We start from the raw sequence: 16,656 nt of genomic DNA on the forward strand, positions 1-16,656 counted from the left end.
GCTTCAACATTTGAAACAGGGTATGGCTTGAAAGGCAAAAGTGCGCACAGTTGCCCCGAATGACTCTAACCAGTCTAACCCATAGATGCGCAGCTCTCAATCCCAGTTTGTTTCCTTATTAAGGGCGATAGTATTGACTTCCTTCCATATTCATACCAGAATTGCAGATGCCTACCAAACTTTCAACTCATTTGGTTTGAATTTATCAATGCCGTGCCAAAAAATTCTAATTTCCGAAATAAATTATAAATACTAAGAACAAAATTCAGATGCATACCACCCGCTGATTATGAATATCAACAAGTGTTACGATTTGAATTGAACTAGCTAATTTGCCATCGTCATGACAACTAAATGTAGAACGTTCTATCGCGGAAAAGCAGATGCTGACCATGGTTTCGGTCTCATATGACCCCGTCAGAGCAACACAGCTCATTAAGTACTGGCAGACGCTACTGAGTATTATCGAGTAGAACTCGAGCGCCACCCAGTAAAAAACGAGATCATATAATGTGTAGCAGATTTGAAACTCGTGACAATTTCAATTAGTAGATTTGGTGCCATCTGATATAAAGCTTCGCATATGTCCATAGCAACTGATCCTGATTCTCCATAGTCCTTGTCTTTTTTCACACATGCATCGCATAGCTGAGGAGGTCACCTGTTGATCGGTATTTGAGAAAACCCTATTGTCTATAACCTTTTAGGTTTTTAACTCTTTTGAGTTACATCTGCTTTCATATCTTCTGACGAGAATCACTTTTTATGCAACAGAAAATAGGAGAACAATGTTTTACTTCCTTCCGCAGACGCTAATCGATAATACTCTTGATAAATATCCTCCGTTATGCCTTCTTCTGCATCCTTTTAATTCTGGTATATCGACTGTCATCCTAGCATAATATGTTCATTTTAATTTTTTCCCCGGAGGAATACAAATGTATCCATCTATAGCGTGCCGCGTTGTCTAGAGGTTATTTCGTTCCATCCAGAAAAGAGCATTGCTCTAGGCACTCGTAGTCGTCGGTGTACGTTATAAATAAACCTGGAGTAATTTCGAATTCCCCGGAAATGCAAATTTCAGCTGAGTTCAAAGGTTTCACTCGTTAACAGTACTCTTTTATATCACTTCCATACCGCATATATGATGGCCAATATCCTTTATTCGAACTCTATCCACCCCCCTATCAGTCCATGGAGTCTTTCTTGTAATCAGGGAACCTCGATATTGATCGTGGTGCATGCGATTGGTATGGGTTTTATTGAAAGGGTGCTTCTCATCATCGTGCTAATTAAAAACTACATTCCATGCAAGTTTCGAGTGAAATATTCTTTGAAATCAATATTTGAAATGCGAATTTTCATTTGTAGGTGTGTTACAGATGAGTGTAAAATGCCTATCCAATATTCCAATATCTATGTGAAGTTCCTGTTGGACACAATGAAAAATCTAGAAAAAATTGAGGTTATCCCTCAATTCTTCAATAAATTTTTATAATTTGAAAGTTGAAACAGTTATTCATCCTTCACACTCGAATTCGAATATTGATAACCACAACAATTTTAAGTGAAATATCGTTCATTCTCCTAGAGCTATATGCTTCATATGTAACTATATTGTGGGTGAAACAGTTAGTTCACAAATCAGGATATCTAATTTGTTGGAGATTTGTTTCTGTTACCTTCATCAGTTCGGAAAAAGGGCGACTAGGAGGCCTAGAGAAAAAAGTAATCCTGTTTTCAATCTGTTTTCTGGTTCACAGACAATTTACTCAAGAGCACAAAGAATGAGTTCAAGGAGGTCAACTGCCAAACGCAGGGATTAACATTCTTGGGATTAAGAAGATGTAGGAAAGGCGATTTTTTCCCAAATTTACCATATGTGCATGCTAAGCCACCGCTATTGAACTGAGTTCTGTCAGTTATCTACGTCTTCAAGTTTCCAATCGGCTCTAAACTGCATTGATTTGCTATATCTTGTCTAGTGATGCCCACGAGAATAACGAGACCAGACTTCACTGAAGTCTCGTCGATAGTCTCGTCTCGTCTCAAGTATCGTACAAGAGTCTCGTAAAAGTCTCGTAGTCTGGCGGTTAATAACGTTTTGTGAAAGCGGAATATCTGAATCTGATAATAATTATACCTAATACTCTATCTAACGAGTAATTTTTGACAATTGCCTTCGGAATAATAATTATAAACGTGATAAAAATGGTAGCTATTTTCGACAAAACTTCTTAGTGATTTCGATTAGAAGGTAGAGTGTGAAAATCATTTGCACATAATATGGGTGATATTGTATAAACACGATAATTTTAGGCGTTTTTGAAAAAAAGGCAATTAAAGATTTCATTGTCTCAGGGGGAAATTTCAATTTCATTCACTTCATGAAAAATAGGCTTTCAAATGTCAGAAAATTGTAGCTGTTGCTAAATGTTATTTCTTCAGGTGTATTGATTTTGCTATGACAATATAATCTATTTTTTTTTCACAGAGCAAAACATTCACAAGGTCCAATCCAATCCTTAGTGTATGTCTCAATAGTTATGAATCACCATGTATATTATAATTGAATGCTAATTAACAAACAATGTTTCCTCAAATTCAATGAGAATAAGTGCCCCTAGTGAATCGTCAAAAAGTGAAGGATGGTCTCATTCATTCCACCAATTTATTGAAGGCTGAGTTGCTGCAAAACGCAAGATCCCTACTGGTCAAATCGTATTTTCATTAGTTTAGGCCATAGCTGCTTCATTTTACGATATATTGAGTTTTTCAGAGTGAAAGCTCAAATTAATGGAACTTTTATGAAATCTACTTATAACAAAGACCAGTTTTACATAAACATACCCTGTAACTTTAAACCAAGTGCGTTCGTCTTGGTATGTTTATTGCAATATAATGTAAAATTTCTGCTCCTGATCGTTGTGATGAAATTTTCGATGAATCGAAAAAGTGTTATAAATACAATGAAATTTTCAAATTCGGGAGCAAAACTCCTTTATTACGCAAAACACTCACCAAACTACGAGACCACTGCGAGACTCTCGCACGAGACACGAGAAAAGTGTCGTCTCGTTGATTAAATATCCAGTCTCGTCGCCAAAATGAAACGAGACGAGACTCTTGTGGGCATCACTAGTCTTATTACTTGGGATAGAGGATTGAATGCAATGAAGCTTCCATAATAAAAGGCAAAAAAGAAGAAATGTGTAAGAACTAGCGTTCGTAGCCATATCAGAATCCCATCGGCGCATCGTGTCTGTCGATCTCAAAAACAGCTGCGTACGAAAGATCAAAAAAAATATCAAGTTTTAATATGTTACTTTCACAGAACCCAGCCAAGATACATTGAAAACTGAATTATGGCATATACGCATCGTATAAATGGATCTCTATTTGAGCAGCATGAAAACACAAGAACTTTCTACTACACAAGAAATGATGATTTTGTCTATCCCAGGCACAACCTGACAACATTTCGGAAGCAGACAGAATAGAGATGTTTGAAACTGTATAATTCTCTTTCAAGGAATATCAAAACAATTTAAAATATAACTAGTTTCAAGGAACAATTATTCAAATATCTCCTTGACTTGTAGCCATACATTTTGGAGGAATATATTCCTAATTTATAGACGTTTCAATTCTGTTGTGACACAATTGTTTTCATTTTCGTAGCTTTGTGAAAATAATTGGGAATAAAGATGGTGACTTTAGTCTTGCGGTTTTCACACTCCCCTCCAAAAGAACATTCACTTATCCCAGATATCTCAGATATCAAAAGGATTGGGCTCTGATGGAGCCCTTTCCAGATTTTCGGGATCGTGGTGATGGTCGGGTCCGGGTCGCTCCTCGGCTCCCTGCTTTCGCTGCTCCACCCGCCCTTCCTGTCGGAGCAGGCAGTGTTCCTCTGCATTCCCCATGTACAGTTCTCGCCGTTCCGAGCAGTACCGCCTTCTGCATGACTCTATAATCCTGAGTATTTCAGGTAAACATGAGACAATTTACTATTTCTGATTTTCCCACTTTCATATCAATTCATAAACCAATAGTTTTCCCGAGAAATTCACCTGCTATCGGAATTCATTAGTGTAGAAGTAATCCATTATTATGATTCATTTTTCATCGCGACGATATATCGACATTTTGTTGAGCTGACATGGCGGATACGCTTGATGAGATATTAAAAACAATGGGCCACGTTTTTGTTGTTTTCAATCAACTTATTGGGTGAACTTGTACAGCTTGAACGGTTTTGATCGATATCGCTGAAGGTGACATATGCACAAAATTTCAAGTCAGAGTTGAGGTTTGGATGTACAGTTAGATATTAAATTTTTGGTGTTGCAACAGTAGAAAAGTTGAGGATGTTATTTCTCATACTCTTCCCAGAAGATGCATAGAAATATATTCACATTCTGCACACTTAAGCTTAAGGGAGGATTTTGCAGTTTGAGTTATGAGGAATAAGAAAGGGTTTATCATCTTTGGACAATAACCTGCCTCTGATTGGAGACAAAAACTACATATTCTAAAGAATATATGGAACTGTGTATAGTGTGTATAAGGAGAACGATCGCTGCTCGTAGACCATAGATTATTTATTGTCCCCAATGATGCACGGATGCGCCAGTAGTGTACCGAATTACAATCTTCTATTTATACATTGTCATTGAATATACATTTCTAAATTCAGAACTATTGGGACATAGGCTAAGGGCAGATTGTTTGGACCAAAATATGGCGATAGGACCAAATATACCTCAATAAAATATTGCAGAGGAAAAAGATAGAGGGCGTTAAAGTTGAATTTTTTACAAGGGGACAGAATGATATTTTCTTCGAAGTTCGAATGTCCTTTATTAAAAGAATTAGAAAAGGCATAGAAGTCGGAAGAGGCCACGTAGAACATTTAATTTCTGTTTATTCTTTTTATGTTACATTGTTTTTAATTATGCTTTATCGTCGAAATGAATAAATAAATCGTTACTTCAAATCCCCTTCCGATCCTCTGAAGTGTTCGATTGTGTTTTTCAATAACGGATGAAAAAATGTACAGTAAAATTATTAGCAAAAAACTAAAAAAAATCAACTTTAACGCTCTCTATCTTTTTCCACAGCAATATTTTATTGAGGTATATTTGGTCCTATCGCCATATTTTGGTCCAAACAATTTGCCCTTAGCCTATGTCCCAATAGTTATGAATCACCCTGTATAATATACATTTCAATGATTTTTATTCGTGGAATAGCTGCAATTATCATTCAAGTTGTTGTAAACTCTTTATTCTTGATCGAACTTTCATGAGTAATTCATCTCTGCATCAGGGAAACTAAAATGCACTTTCTTTGTTCAAATTACGACATTGATATAACGAAAATGTACGAATGAATATTATATAACTCACGAAATTGAGATCATATAAATTATAGATGGAACAGTTTATATGGCCAATCATCAACCAGTTATCAGATTTTCAGTTTCAACTTGTAACTTGATATTTTATTCATTTCACAAGATATATAGGTTGAAATTGGATGTGAAATATGGATTTTGTGGAACTCGTTTTTGAATTTTTCCTTATTTTGATCGTAAACATTCGCGCCATGGTTAGTCGAAAAGGTAATTTTCCACCACTTATTTTTTATGGTTTCCTATAACATTCAAAGCTTTTTCACTTTCACAGAGATACTCTGATGATGCTTCATTTGTAATCTATATCAAAAGGGATAACATTGATAATCCATCTAAACTGTAATGAATTATGAAAGACTCTAGAACCGGATATATTAATCTTGAAAAAATGGATTAAAAAGGAGATAGTATGATGTATTGAATACATCAAGAAAAAAGTATTTCTGCTACTAGCCAAATCTTTAAAATGCATATTTTTTCAACAAAGAACATATATTTTTCTCATCAACCAATCATCATTTTCACATAAAAAATAAAATTCCTCACTAAACCCTTGATTGAGTAATAACTCATGATATAATTTTATCATATATTTTCTGAACCTTCATCCACATGTATCTATCTTGCACAAATTCTACTTTATTTGATTTCAAAATTCGAAAATTCATCAGAAACAACTACACCCAGTTGTTATTCAGAAATAATAAATTGAAATTAAGAAAACGTCAAATATAATTAAGATTAGTCAATTCAATTTCAGAAACGTTCATTTGAAATTCAGTCTAGTCAAATTTATTTCAGAAATAGTCAATTGTAATTCAGAACAGTCAGATTCATTTCAGAAATCGTCAATTGTATTTCAGAAAATATCAATTGTTAGTCAAAAAATGTCAATTGTAATTCAGAAAGAAATCAATTGAATTGAGTATGCGTTAACAGATAAAACTGACGATGAAAAATATTTGGAATTTTCAGAAGAATGAAAGGATTGGATAAAAAGTATGGTGTTATTTGAATTAAACTAATAGGATCACGTTCAGAAATGTGAAAAAAAAGTTGAATAATGAAGTGTATAAATGTTTTTCATACAAGGTACATAAAAAAAGGTTAAATAGTGGGGACGGGCACCATGTACTAAGCTATCAAAAAATCTTGCAGACAATTGACACGTACATAACCTTGCATAATATTCGTACATTCTAAATTACAAATAACGGTTTTTAAATTACAATTCACGGGTTCTGAAATTGAAATGTTTAATCTGATTTACATTTGATGTTTTCTGAAATGAATGTGTCAAACTGAATTTCAAATGACCATTCATGAAATTGAATTGAGCAATTAGAAAAACAATTGGCGGTTCCTGAAATAAAATTGACTAATCTGAATTTCAATTGATAATTTCTGAACTACGAATTGAAATGGTGTAGACTAACCTAACCTGCATTAAAATGAAGGCAGTTGATTTCAAATTGACTCTAACATCCTCGCTAAAGATTAAAGAAGTGTCGATAATAATTCAAAATCATTCTTTGGGACCCAACCTTGTTAGGTTGTATATCTTCTAACGTTTTTTTCATTTTCACTACTAGCGCCATGTTACTTGAAGCACCTATAATTAGAGATATAATACAAGACGAGGAGGCTTGGATCAATATTGCATTTCGCCTAAGTTTCACCCACTCTGTATAAACACGGGAGTAAACTCACCTGGATAGAATAGGAAGTTGATGGCCAAAACTCCAGTCAAGAAGGGTAGCAACATTTTGAAGGAACTTAAAAGTCACTTCCCTCAGTTCATTTCTATGGCGAATCAGTCATTAAAATCTAATTAACGGTCCTAGAATAGTGTGGATGATACCAGTCCACCCACCCACTTCATTATCATTTGAACTTCGCTGAAACAATAAAATGACGTATTAGAATAGAAGGGTGCAATAAAAATTGAATATTCTGGAAATCGATTATGACAACATCGCCTTTAAATGTGAATTGAAACTCGATAACTTATTTGTCCTTCTGTTAATATGTTTATGGAAAATATTTCGACATTTCAGGAGTAAAAATATTTCCAACGATTTCCGATAAAACGTAATTGTTGCTTTCTATTCTGCCCCAATTTCGATTTCACGTTCCTATTTAAGGAATACATTATAGGTATGAGTATTGTACTTCTCAGTTTGTTAAACCATCCTGATGACACAATTCTCATGGATCTTATTATAATTAAGTACAGCATATTAGCAATTTTAATTTCAGTTATTGATTTTCTTTATAAATTTTCATCAGGGGAACAAAGAAGCAACCGAATTTTGTTTGCCTTGAAACAGGTAGGATTGAGAGAAATAATACTTATGTCAAACAAAAGGAAGATCAGATATGGCTACAGAAGATAATTGACGTAGACAACTACTAGAAATTTTGGAGAACTGGCCAGGAATCTAAAATAAACTGCTCCACATGAGTTAGGGATATTGACTTGAATTGCAGAAAAATATAGTTAAAATAAGATTTTTTTTGATGGAAATTCATATTAATATGATTTCAAGTTGCAAATTAATTTTAGCCTGTAGATCTGCAGCGTATACAGGGTGGTTAAGAAAAATCGAGTAAAATAACGAAATTTTATTACCAGAGAATTCAAGCATTTTAAGACTATCAATACAATGTATGGCCTCCACGGGCATCAATAAAATAGCTTGACATCTTCTTTGCATACTACACACGAGGTTGTTGAACATTTCTTGAGGAATTTGGTTCCATAAACGGGGCAGAAGCTCTCTCAGATCATTTTAGGATTCTGGGGTAGGTTGATGATTATTATATATGTTCTATGCAATTCAAATCTGTTGAATGCGTAGGTATTGGTGAATGTGGAATACCAAGCTCCTCGCGCGCATTCTCAACTATGTCTGCACGGTGCGATCTAGCGTTATCGTCTAGAAATTGAGAAGTTTCACCAATAGCAGCGTGAAAATTTGGCACAACATTGTCAATGACATGCTCGCTATAGTGTAAGGCGGTCATATTCCCAGCACAAATGTGTAGATCCGTGCGCCCGTTGAAACATATCCCGTCCCATACCATAACTCTACCTCCTCGGAATGGATGGATTTCTTGGACATAGCGACGATTACGGAATATGCGTGGGATTCTCCATACCCTTATTCTTCGAGAATCTGAAAATCGTCCATATCTGGATTCATCAGTGAAAATGACACTACGCCATTGATCGTTCCAATTGATATGTTGCCTTGCCCATTCCAGTCTTTGACGCTTATGGTCACGTGTTAATAGAACTCCTCTTAATGGACGTCTAGAACCTAGATTCACCTCTCTCAAACGTCGTCTGATAGTTTCGATAGAAACTTGGACCCCATTGGCATTCTGAAGAGTATTTCGTAGCATTCTACAAGTAGATGTAGGGTTTCTTCTCGCCGAAACGGTGATGAAACGATCCTGAGCAGGTGTTTTTTTTTCGTTGTCCACCAAGCCTTGGTCTTTCCAACACGGAACCTGTCTCCCTGAACCTATTCCAAAGTCGAGATATCACACTTTGGCTGACTTGGAGCCTTTCCGCTACAACAACCTGAGTTAGGCCACCATGTAGCATTCCGATAACCCTATTAGCCTTAGCGTTTGTTAATTTACGTCTTGGCATTTTCAGAAAACTCGTTTCAAATCAAAGCCGTTTATAAACTGACTTTATTTCAAAATAAGAACATTCATGAAGCATACGCAAAGAACCATACTTCAGAAAAAAGGCGACCAGTTTGACGAAATGTCTCATACTGATTTTTATTGAATCGATTAAGTTGTTATTGAGTTTCAAATAATATTACAGCGATTGTTTCGAAGATTACATACTTTAAAAACGATTGAATACGATATCCGTAACTCTTGTGGAGCAGTATATGTTTTGGAATACTGTCGCGATACTATTGGTTCGACGACAATCTCAAATCGATTTGTTTGATTTTCTTTTGTGAAGGTTAGAATTTTTTTTTTGGGACTTGATAATCGATAACCTTTTTGTTATACAAACAAATTTCGTGTGATTATGTTCGCAACTGTCAGTTTTAACATGGAGTGCAAGAATAAACGCATTTTACTTTTTTATTTTCACGAAGGCAAGAATGCGGATGAGATTCAAAAAGTAATATGTGAAGTGTTTGGTGTTGATTGTTAAACAGGACACACGTGTCAAAAAATTTCATCGTGGAAATTACTCACTGAAAGTTGACCAACGTTCTGGTCTACCTTGTCTGAGTGATGATGACAAAATGAAAGTCTTAATTGAATCTAATCGTCATATGACTGTTCAAGAGATATAGTAAAACTTTCAAATGTATCATATACAATAATTGACAATCGTATAAGACGTCTTGGACTTGTTAATGATCACGATTATTCCGCACGAACTCGAAAAATTCAGGTGATAAAGAGTGTTTTTTTTAGTGTTAAAGTAAGATATTTCGACGCTCCATCGTCATTTGGACATATGTGCTAAATACACTGCGCAAAAAAATTAACGTACATTATGGAAATCTCAAATTTATTCTACAACTGAAAGTGTTCTCAATGATAATTATTTTTATCAGAATTATGCATGCATATGTTATCCACTTTCAACGGTTTTCTCCAATACAGATGTTTTTTCCCAGCAGGAATAAAAAAAGATGATATTATCAGATTTTGAATGTATTGGCTTCATTCTAAAATCAGTTCTTCTCGATCAATTCTAGTGATCAATAGTTTTTCTTTCGATTGATTTTCTACACTTGATCGGTATGCAACGCGAAACAAGCAATTCGACCCAAGAGGAATGTGCCCAAGCGGTAGTTTTGCGAGAAGAAGGGTGGACATACACAAGAATGGCAGAAAGGTTTGGAGTTTTCCATACAAGTGTGTCCAGAATGTTTCAGCGATTCAGGAAGACAGGTATGAATATCCGAATACCAGGACAGGGTAGACCACGGGTAACAACTGCCATTCAAGAACGTTACTTGAGAGTTTCTTCGTTGAGACAACGGTTTGCAACCGCTCGCCTCCTTCAAATTAAACTTGAGCAAACTCATGAGGTGCAAATTAGCACTCAGACAATAAGAAATCGCCTCAGAGAATATGATTTGAGGCCTCGTGTCGCGGCAAGAGGCCCAGCCTCTTGATTCTCTCAGATTCTGCCTCTACCATTGAGATCGACGTTCCCTTGTATACAGACGTCCACATGAAAGATATGCTCAGTGCAATTTCCTGAATACTACTGGTTTCGGGGGAGAATCGATTATGGTATGAGGTGGAATATCTTTGACTCTTCGCACAGACCTAGTTGTAGTTGGTAATGAAGCTATGAATGCTGATAAGTATATAAGGAACATTCTTGAAGAGCATGTAGTGCCATATGCCCCATACATCGGTGAAAATTTCATTTTTATGGACGATAATGCCAGACCCCATCGTGCGCGCATCGTTCAGGGGTACCTTGAAGAGGTTGAAGTCTCTCGAATGGAATGGCCAGCAAGAAGTCCAGATCTCAATCAGATTGAGCAGGTTTGGGACAACCTCAATAGAAGGCTGAGAAGTTCAAAAAATCATCCTGCCTCGATTTCCTACATTTTTGGACCCTTAATTGCACGATACAACAATTATGATTCTCTCAAAAGTGACCTGAGGCATCTAATCCGATGAATTGTTACTGAACCATTCATTGTCCAGTCATATGTTTATGTTTTCTTTCGTTTTTGCAATGCCGGAGTCACCTTCCACTGTCCCGTACATGGAATTCAATGAAATTTTGTCGAACTTCTAGGAGTTGTATCTCAGCCATCTTGGATATTTTATATAGACAATTTTTGGTTGAACGACTTATTTTGATGAGTTCTACCCTGTGTCAAAAGATGCCTCACCCTTGAAAACACCCTTACATTTTTATGAGTTTTACAGAATATAACAAAACATCTACATTGTTGTCTTGCTAGAATTTCCGTTGAGTTTTTTCTCCTAGAATTCCATCATATCGAATTCACACCCTTATAGCGAATATTCAATCTTGAAACAGTGTGGAACAAGGTGATCTCTATTTTCAAAGATAGATGCTCAGCTTTTGGGATTTCACTAGTTATTCGACGACAAATTTTTTTCAATCAAATTTTTTTCAGTTATATACACTGAATTCCTATAAAGAAGTACAAACTGAACATGATTTCCCTTCATCCGTCTTTTGAAATGTCAGTGTATCGAAACGTAAAATGTGTAATAATTCAGTGGAATTTTTCGTCGTGCTCTAGCACATCCACTTTAGTCCAATTAAACATGGGGAAAAAATCCTTTAATTATAAGAGGGTATTGTCACGAAAATAACGAGTTCATGTAGAAATAGAAGCACCAAACACTTTCATTCCAAGTTCATCACTAAACAAGAATACCGTCAATTAGGGAACCATATTTTAATGGCAATTTATTGGCCACTCTGCTGCAAAAGGCACCTTGACCGGTTACAAGTAACCCCCTTTCTGAAAGCTTCGACTGTCGGCCGGCAGACTGTGGTGAAGGATTCATTGACTTAGAAATCCTGAAATAGGAGTTTTTAGTGGGTAACTTCCATGCCTCAGGAGTCTGGGCTCCTGTACTATCCCCTCTCGGAATTTTCGTAATTCCACGACGGAATGTCGTCCAACAAAAGATTCTCTCCTGGGCGAGAAAACTGGAATTGAGATCGAAAATTTCGGTGAAACTGAGGCCGAACGTTATTGAATTAATCGAAATCTGAAATGACTCTATGTGAATCGATTGTATGCTGAATATTAGGGCTTTTGATATTATTTATTCATTCGTATTAGTATCAGAAGATTTATCGAAGAAAGAATTCCCACAGTTTCTTTCCCATACCACTACTACTAGATCTTGAACTTACTCAAATAAAATTTGAATCGAACAATTTAACTAAAATATTTTTACTCTTTCAAGTTGAATAAAACTAAGTCTAATTTAAAAAAAAGATACGTTGACTACGATCATTATTATTTTTTGCTTTTCAACTAACAATTTTGTTACTATTCGAGCTATTTTTGATGCTGTACCTACTTACTTTCGGTTATCCCGAGAGAGAACCAAAATTTCATTATTTCAGATTGGACGCCCTATATTATTATTTGATTACATTTTGGGATTATTCATAAAATTTTCTTAACTTTGTTTGAACTTTCTCTTACCCAAACCTCAAATTTCATTAGAGACTTGCCTCAACTTTGACGTGAAAATCATCTTGAATGAATGTTTACAGTTTCCTACTCAAAACAGCTGCCTACCTTTGAAAATATTATATAAAGGGTTTTTCAACAAGAACCTTGTTTTTCACTATGGCCCACTGGAAATACATCAAAGTTTTGACATTTGGTTTTTAACATATCTGTAGTAGAAACTTGGGCAATTGTTTCAATGAATTCCATTTCACTCAAAAATCGTTTCAAAATAATAATAATTCACTATGAAAATGGTAGATCTGTAAAAGTTTTACAGATTGATCAACATAATCGAGAGATGTTAACAACTAACTTTTGGCCTATTGTTGAAAATATGGATATCACAAATATGTGGTTTCAACAAGACGGTGCCACAAGTCACACATCTACCGAAACACTGGATTTATTGCAAAACAAATTTCCTGATCGCATAGCAAGGAATAGCTCAATCATGAGATTTAACACCGCTGGATTATTTTTTATCAGGTTATGTTAAAGACAGAGTCTATACGGAGCCAACCGAGTGGATTGCAGCCTTAAAATTCAAAATTCATACGTTATTAACGAAATGGACCCACCATTGTGTCGAAAATAGATCAAAAACTTTGATGAAAGAATTGACTTAGTAACCGTGGTTGTGGTGCACATTCCTAAGATATCATTTTCCATTCATTATTTCCAAACCTTTTGAATCATTGTCATCTGAATTGATTGTTTTATTTTGATTTATAAAACAAGTTCTTGTTGAAAAACCCTATACTATTCTATACTCTATTCTGAGAACACTCTTTAAATTCTACGTATTGTTTAAATTTATCATAATGCTTCAAAAATTCAAAATTGAATGCAATGACAGTAAATCAGGCAAAACCTCACTTTTTTTAAATTTCCTTGTATTTCGAAAGACCGTCAGAGTGAAAGGTTGAACTATGTAACGATATTCCACGAACTACACCGAGATATGTGAATGTGTCGTTTCATGTCCTTGGCTAGAAGCATTTTACAATAAATCATTGCATGAGTTTTTATCAGTTGCGAAATTTCCAAGAAAATCAGAACTCAAAAAGATTTTGTGAATCTATGAAGATGTTGAAAGGTGGAAATATTTCTGCATAATGTTAGAAATAATTCCCTATAGCGAGTATTGAGTTATGACCTCAGATTTTCAAAGTTATCTACGAACTAGTGAGAAAGTACGTCGTCAAGTAGGCATTAAAATTTTGAACGTGTATATTCCTTGTCTAAATGAAATTCTTAGCTATCAATCTACTATTCTTCAGTTAGCTTTCTGGATTGTTTTTGTATTGAAATTATCAGAAAACTATAAAGATATTTTTACGGACGTGCAAGGAGTATTGATAATTTACATTATTATTATACAAAATTGGCCAGATAATAGTAATATAGTAGGAATATTCTACTGATTCCTAAATGTTTCAGCGACTTCATAGTGTATCCCAATGTTGTACATTATTATCGGTCTTTCCAAAGTACTGTTTCTGGATGTCCCGACGTTTTCTGTGAAGCAGGTAGATATGTTCAAACATAGAAGGCAGTGGTCGAGCAAAGAATAAAACATAATATTAGTATGCTTAAATTTTTTTATCCATTGTATTTGGAAAAATTCTGAAATACCTACAGGAGCCTGACTCCTGTGATGATGGTCCTGATCATTAGGTGAGAATAATTTTGGAAATGAGCCTATTCACATATACAGTTTCAAGTTATTTTCAATATAAGTGTTTTAGTGCCTTTTTATTTCTGGCAACTGAAGTGCATTCAAAAATATTCATCGGAATTTTGAAGGCTGATGTTCTGGAATTTTCAAGGTTGGTGTTCTTCGAACGAACATGCCTTTTCTTGAATTACTCCATCTTCCCAAAGTGTGAACAACAATGTCATTAATTTACTTATTTTGTATGCAAAGTGGAAATGCACTTTTCAGGAAAAGACACTAGAAGATTTACCCCAACGTGGGGAAAGCATTCCTATCATTGAGTCAGAACGCATGGATCCGAACAATCTGACGCGGTTGGAAAATTATTGTTGAAACTTTCAGCCGAAACTGATAAATTCTTATACATAAGAGATATTATGAATCTTCAATAAATCGAGGTATTATGATTTTGTGTTCTTCAAATTATGTAAAAGAGGTTTGCCTATTGGAGTATTACGAATAAATCTCAGGAAAAATCTCAACATGTTTATTCCTCTATAGATATTGAATTTAGGTGGTCAATACTTGATGAAAATCTATAACTAAGCTGAAGAAAACAAACATTATTTTCATTTGAATGAGGTTGAATGGGGTTTTCTTCTGTTTTTGGGCATACCTATCTCATGGAAATCATCAACACATCCCCAAAGAGTACTTTGGAAAGACTGCTAATATTCCTGTGGGATTCTCTGCGATGTCGCTGAAACGTTTATATGGCTTCTATTTTTTCCCAATTCTAAAGTACGATATAGTAGTAAATGCGTTTTGCAGGTCAGTGAAAACCATCTTTATAATTTGTTGATACCTACTTTTATTTTAGTTTAGATCAAGAATCCAAAAAGCAAATTTGACAGTTCACCTGGAACATTGTACAGCACATATGTTAAGAGAAACGTTCAGACAGGAACTATGGGCGTTCAAAATTGAATATCCTACTTGAAGACGAACTTTATTGAACACACGTCAAAATGGATTTTGTCTTGTTCGTATGGAAGCCTCAGTGTGTAATGCAATTCAACAGGAATCTTTCAGTTGTCCTTCCCGAAACAATAATCTTACGTAGAATTAAGGTTAGATTAATATTCGGAAAAAAAAAATAGAATAATAACCTCATAGTATTGTGGAGGCAAATTCCGCTTAACTTCCATGTATAACAATATTATTGTGGATCTGCTGAGATTTCGTAAAGAATCTTTATTATAGCGAAGTTTATAGCCCTAGATACAAGTATGTTCTAAGTTATTTTAAGGAACAGAATATGATGACGCAAATCTCCGCATTACTTAGGACATGAGATTGTCAGATGGTGAATGTGTCCTGAACTGCTGTATGTCTTTTTGTTTTACTCTATCGGCTTGCCTGAGACTTCTTGATTTTCTACGTATTGATGTGTGATAAACAACATATTTGTCTAGCTTGGACCTATTTGTGTTTCCATTCATTCCGTGAAATAGAGAAATAATTCACTCCATTTCCGTCTCTCTTTTGTTTTCTGTTTTCATTTGCTTTATTGGCAAATCAATAAGGATCGACAAACTTTCGAATTAGTTGAATTTTCTTCGGTGTATGGTCAGGAAAGCGAGTTCATTTCATTGAATAAATTGTGTTCCTGTGTGAATTACATAAAATAGTTTCTACATTGAACTAGAGACAATTAACCACGACTTCATGTTCTTAAGAACATCGCAAACTCCAGTTTCTACAGGAAATTTCCGCGAATGAGAACTGTCTTGAAAGTGTGGATACAACAAGCGAACAACTTTCAACTTACAGTCCCAACAAAATTCACATCCAGTTCCAATACTGAAGAACAAACTCCGAAACGTCCACGTGAAAACCGCGCGCGATTCTGGAGCGACTACCCGACGCTTCACCGTCGACGTCCGTAGAACATGTGCCACTCGGCGTCCCGATGGTTTAAAACTATTGGGAACGGCGGCGCTAGACCGTGGCCGCCATGGCGCTTGCGGTGGGATGATCTCCTCCACCTAGGAGGTAAGAGGGCACAGATTGTGGGTTGTGTTGCCAAAGAATTGCCTGCAACCCAAACTTGGAATATGAATGAGCGTTTGAGACAAAAGACATTAAATATGAGATAGTTGATGGGAACTGCTGCTCACCCAACAGTTTGTGCAATAGCGACGTTAAGAAGACTCGAGACAGAAAAATCATAAAAAAAATTTTTTAGAATGGTTTTTCATCATGGATAAAATTTAGAAGTATTAATAATGAGATGCTTATGTTTCAGCAAATTTTATTGAATTAATTTCATTTGAAAT

The 16,656-nt window shown here is 35.4% G+C and overlaps 1 protein-coding gene across 1 annotated transcript in view; it reads right to left on the reverse strand.

Annotated features, from left to right (window-relative positions):
• Positions 1-16,282, reverse strand: part of LOC123310499 (carbonic anhydrase-related protein 10) — a 447,368-nt gene extending 431,086 nt beyond the window's left edge. Inside the window, exons 1-2 of the mRNA XM_044893983.1 lie at positions 16,149-16,282; positions 7,130-7,317 (exon numbers count right to left, since the gene is read on the reverse strand). Of these exons, the coding sequence (XP_044749918.1) occupies positions 7,130-7,184 (55 nt within the window). The 5' untranslated portion in view covers positions 7,185-7,317; positions 16,149-16,282. The remainder of the gene's footprint in view (positions 1-7,129; positions 7,318-16,148) is intronic.
• Between the last annotated feature and the right edge of the window lie 374 nt (positions 16,283-16,656).

Source organism: Coccinella septempunctata, chromosome 3, assembly GCF_907165205.1.
Source record: "Coccinella septempunctata chromosome 3, icCocSept1.1, whole genome shotgun sequence".
Taxonomy (NCBI): domain Eukaryota; kingdom Metazoa; phylum Arthropoda; class Insecta; order Coleoptera; family Coccinellidae; genus Coccinella; species Coccinella septempunctata.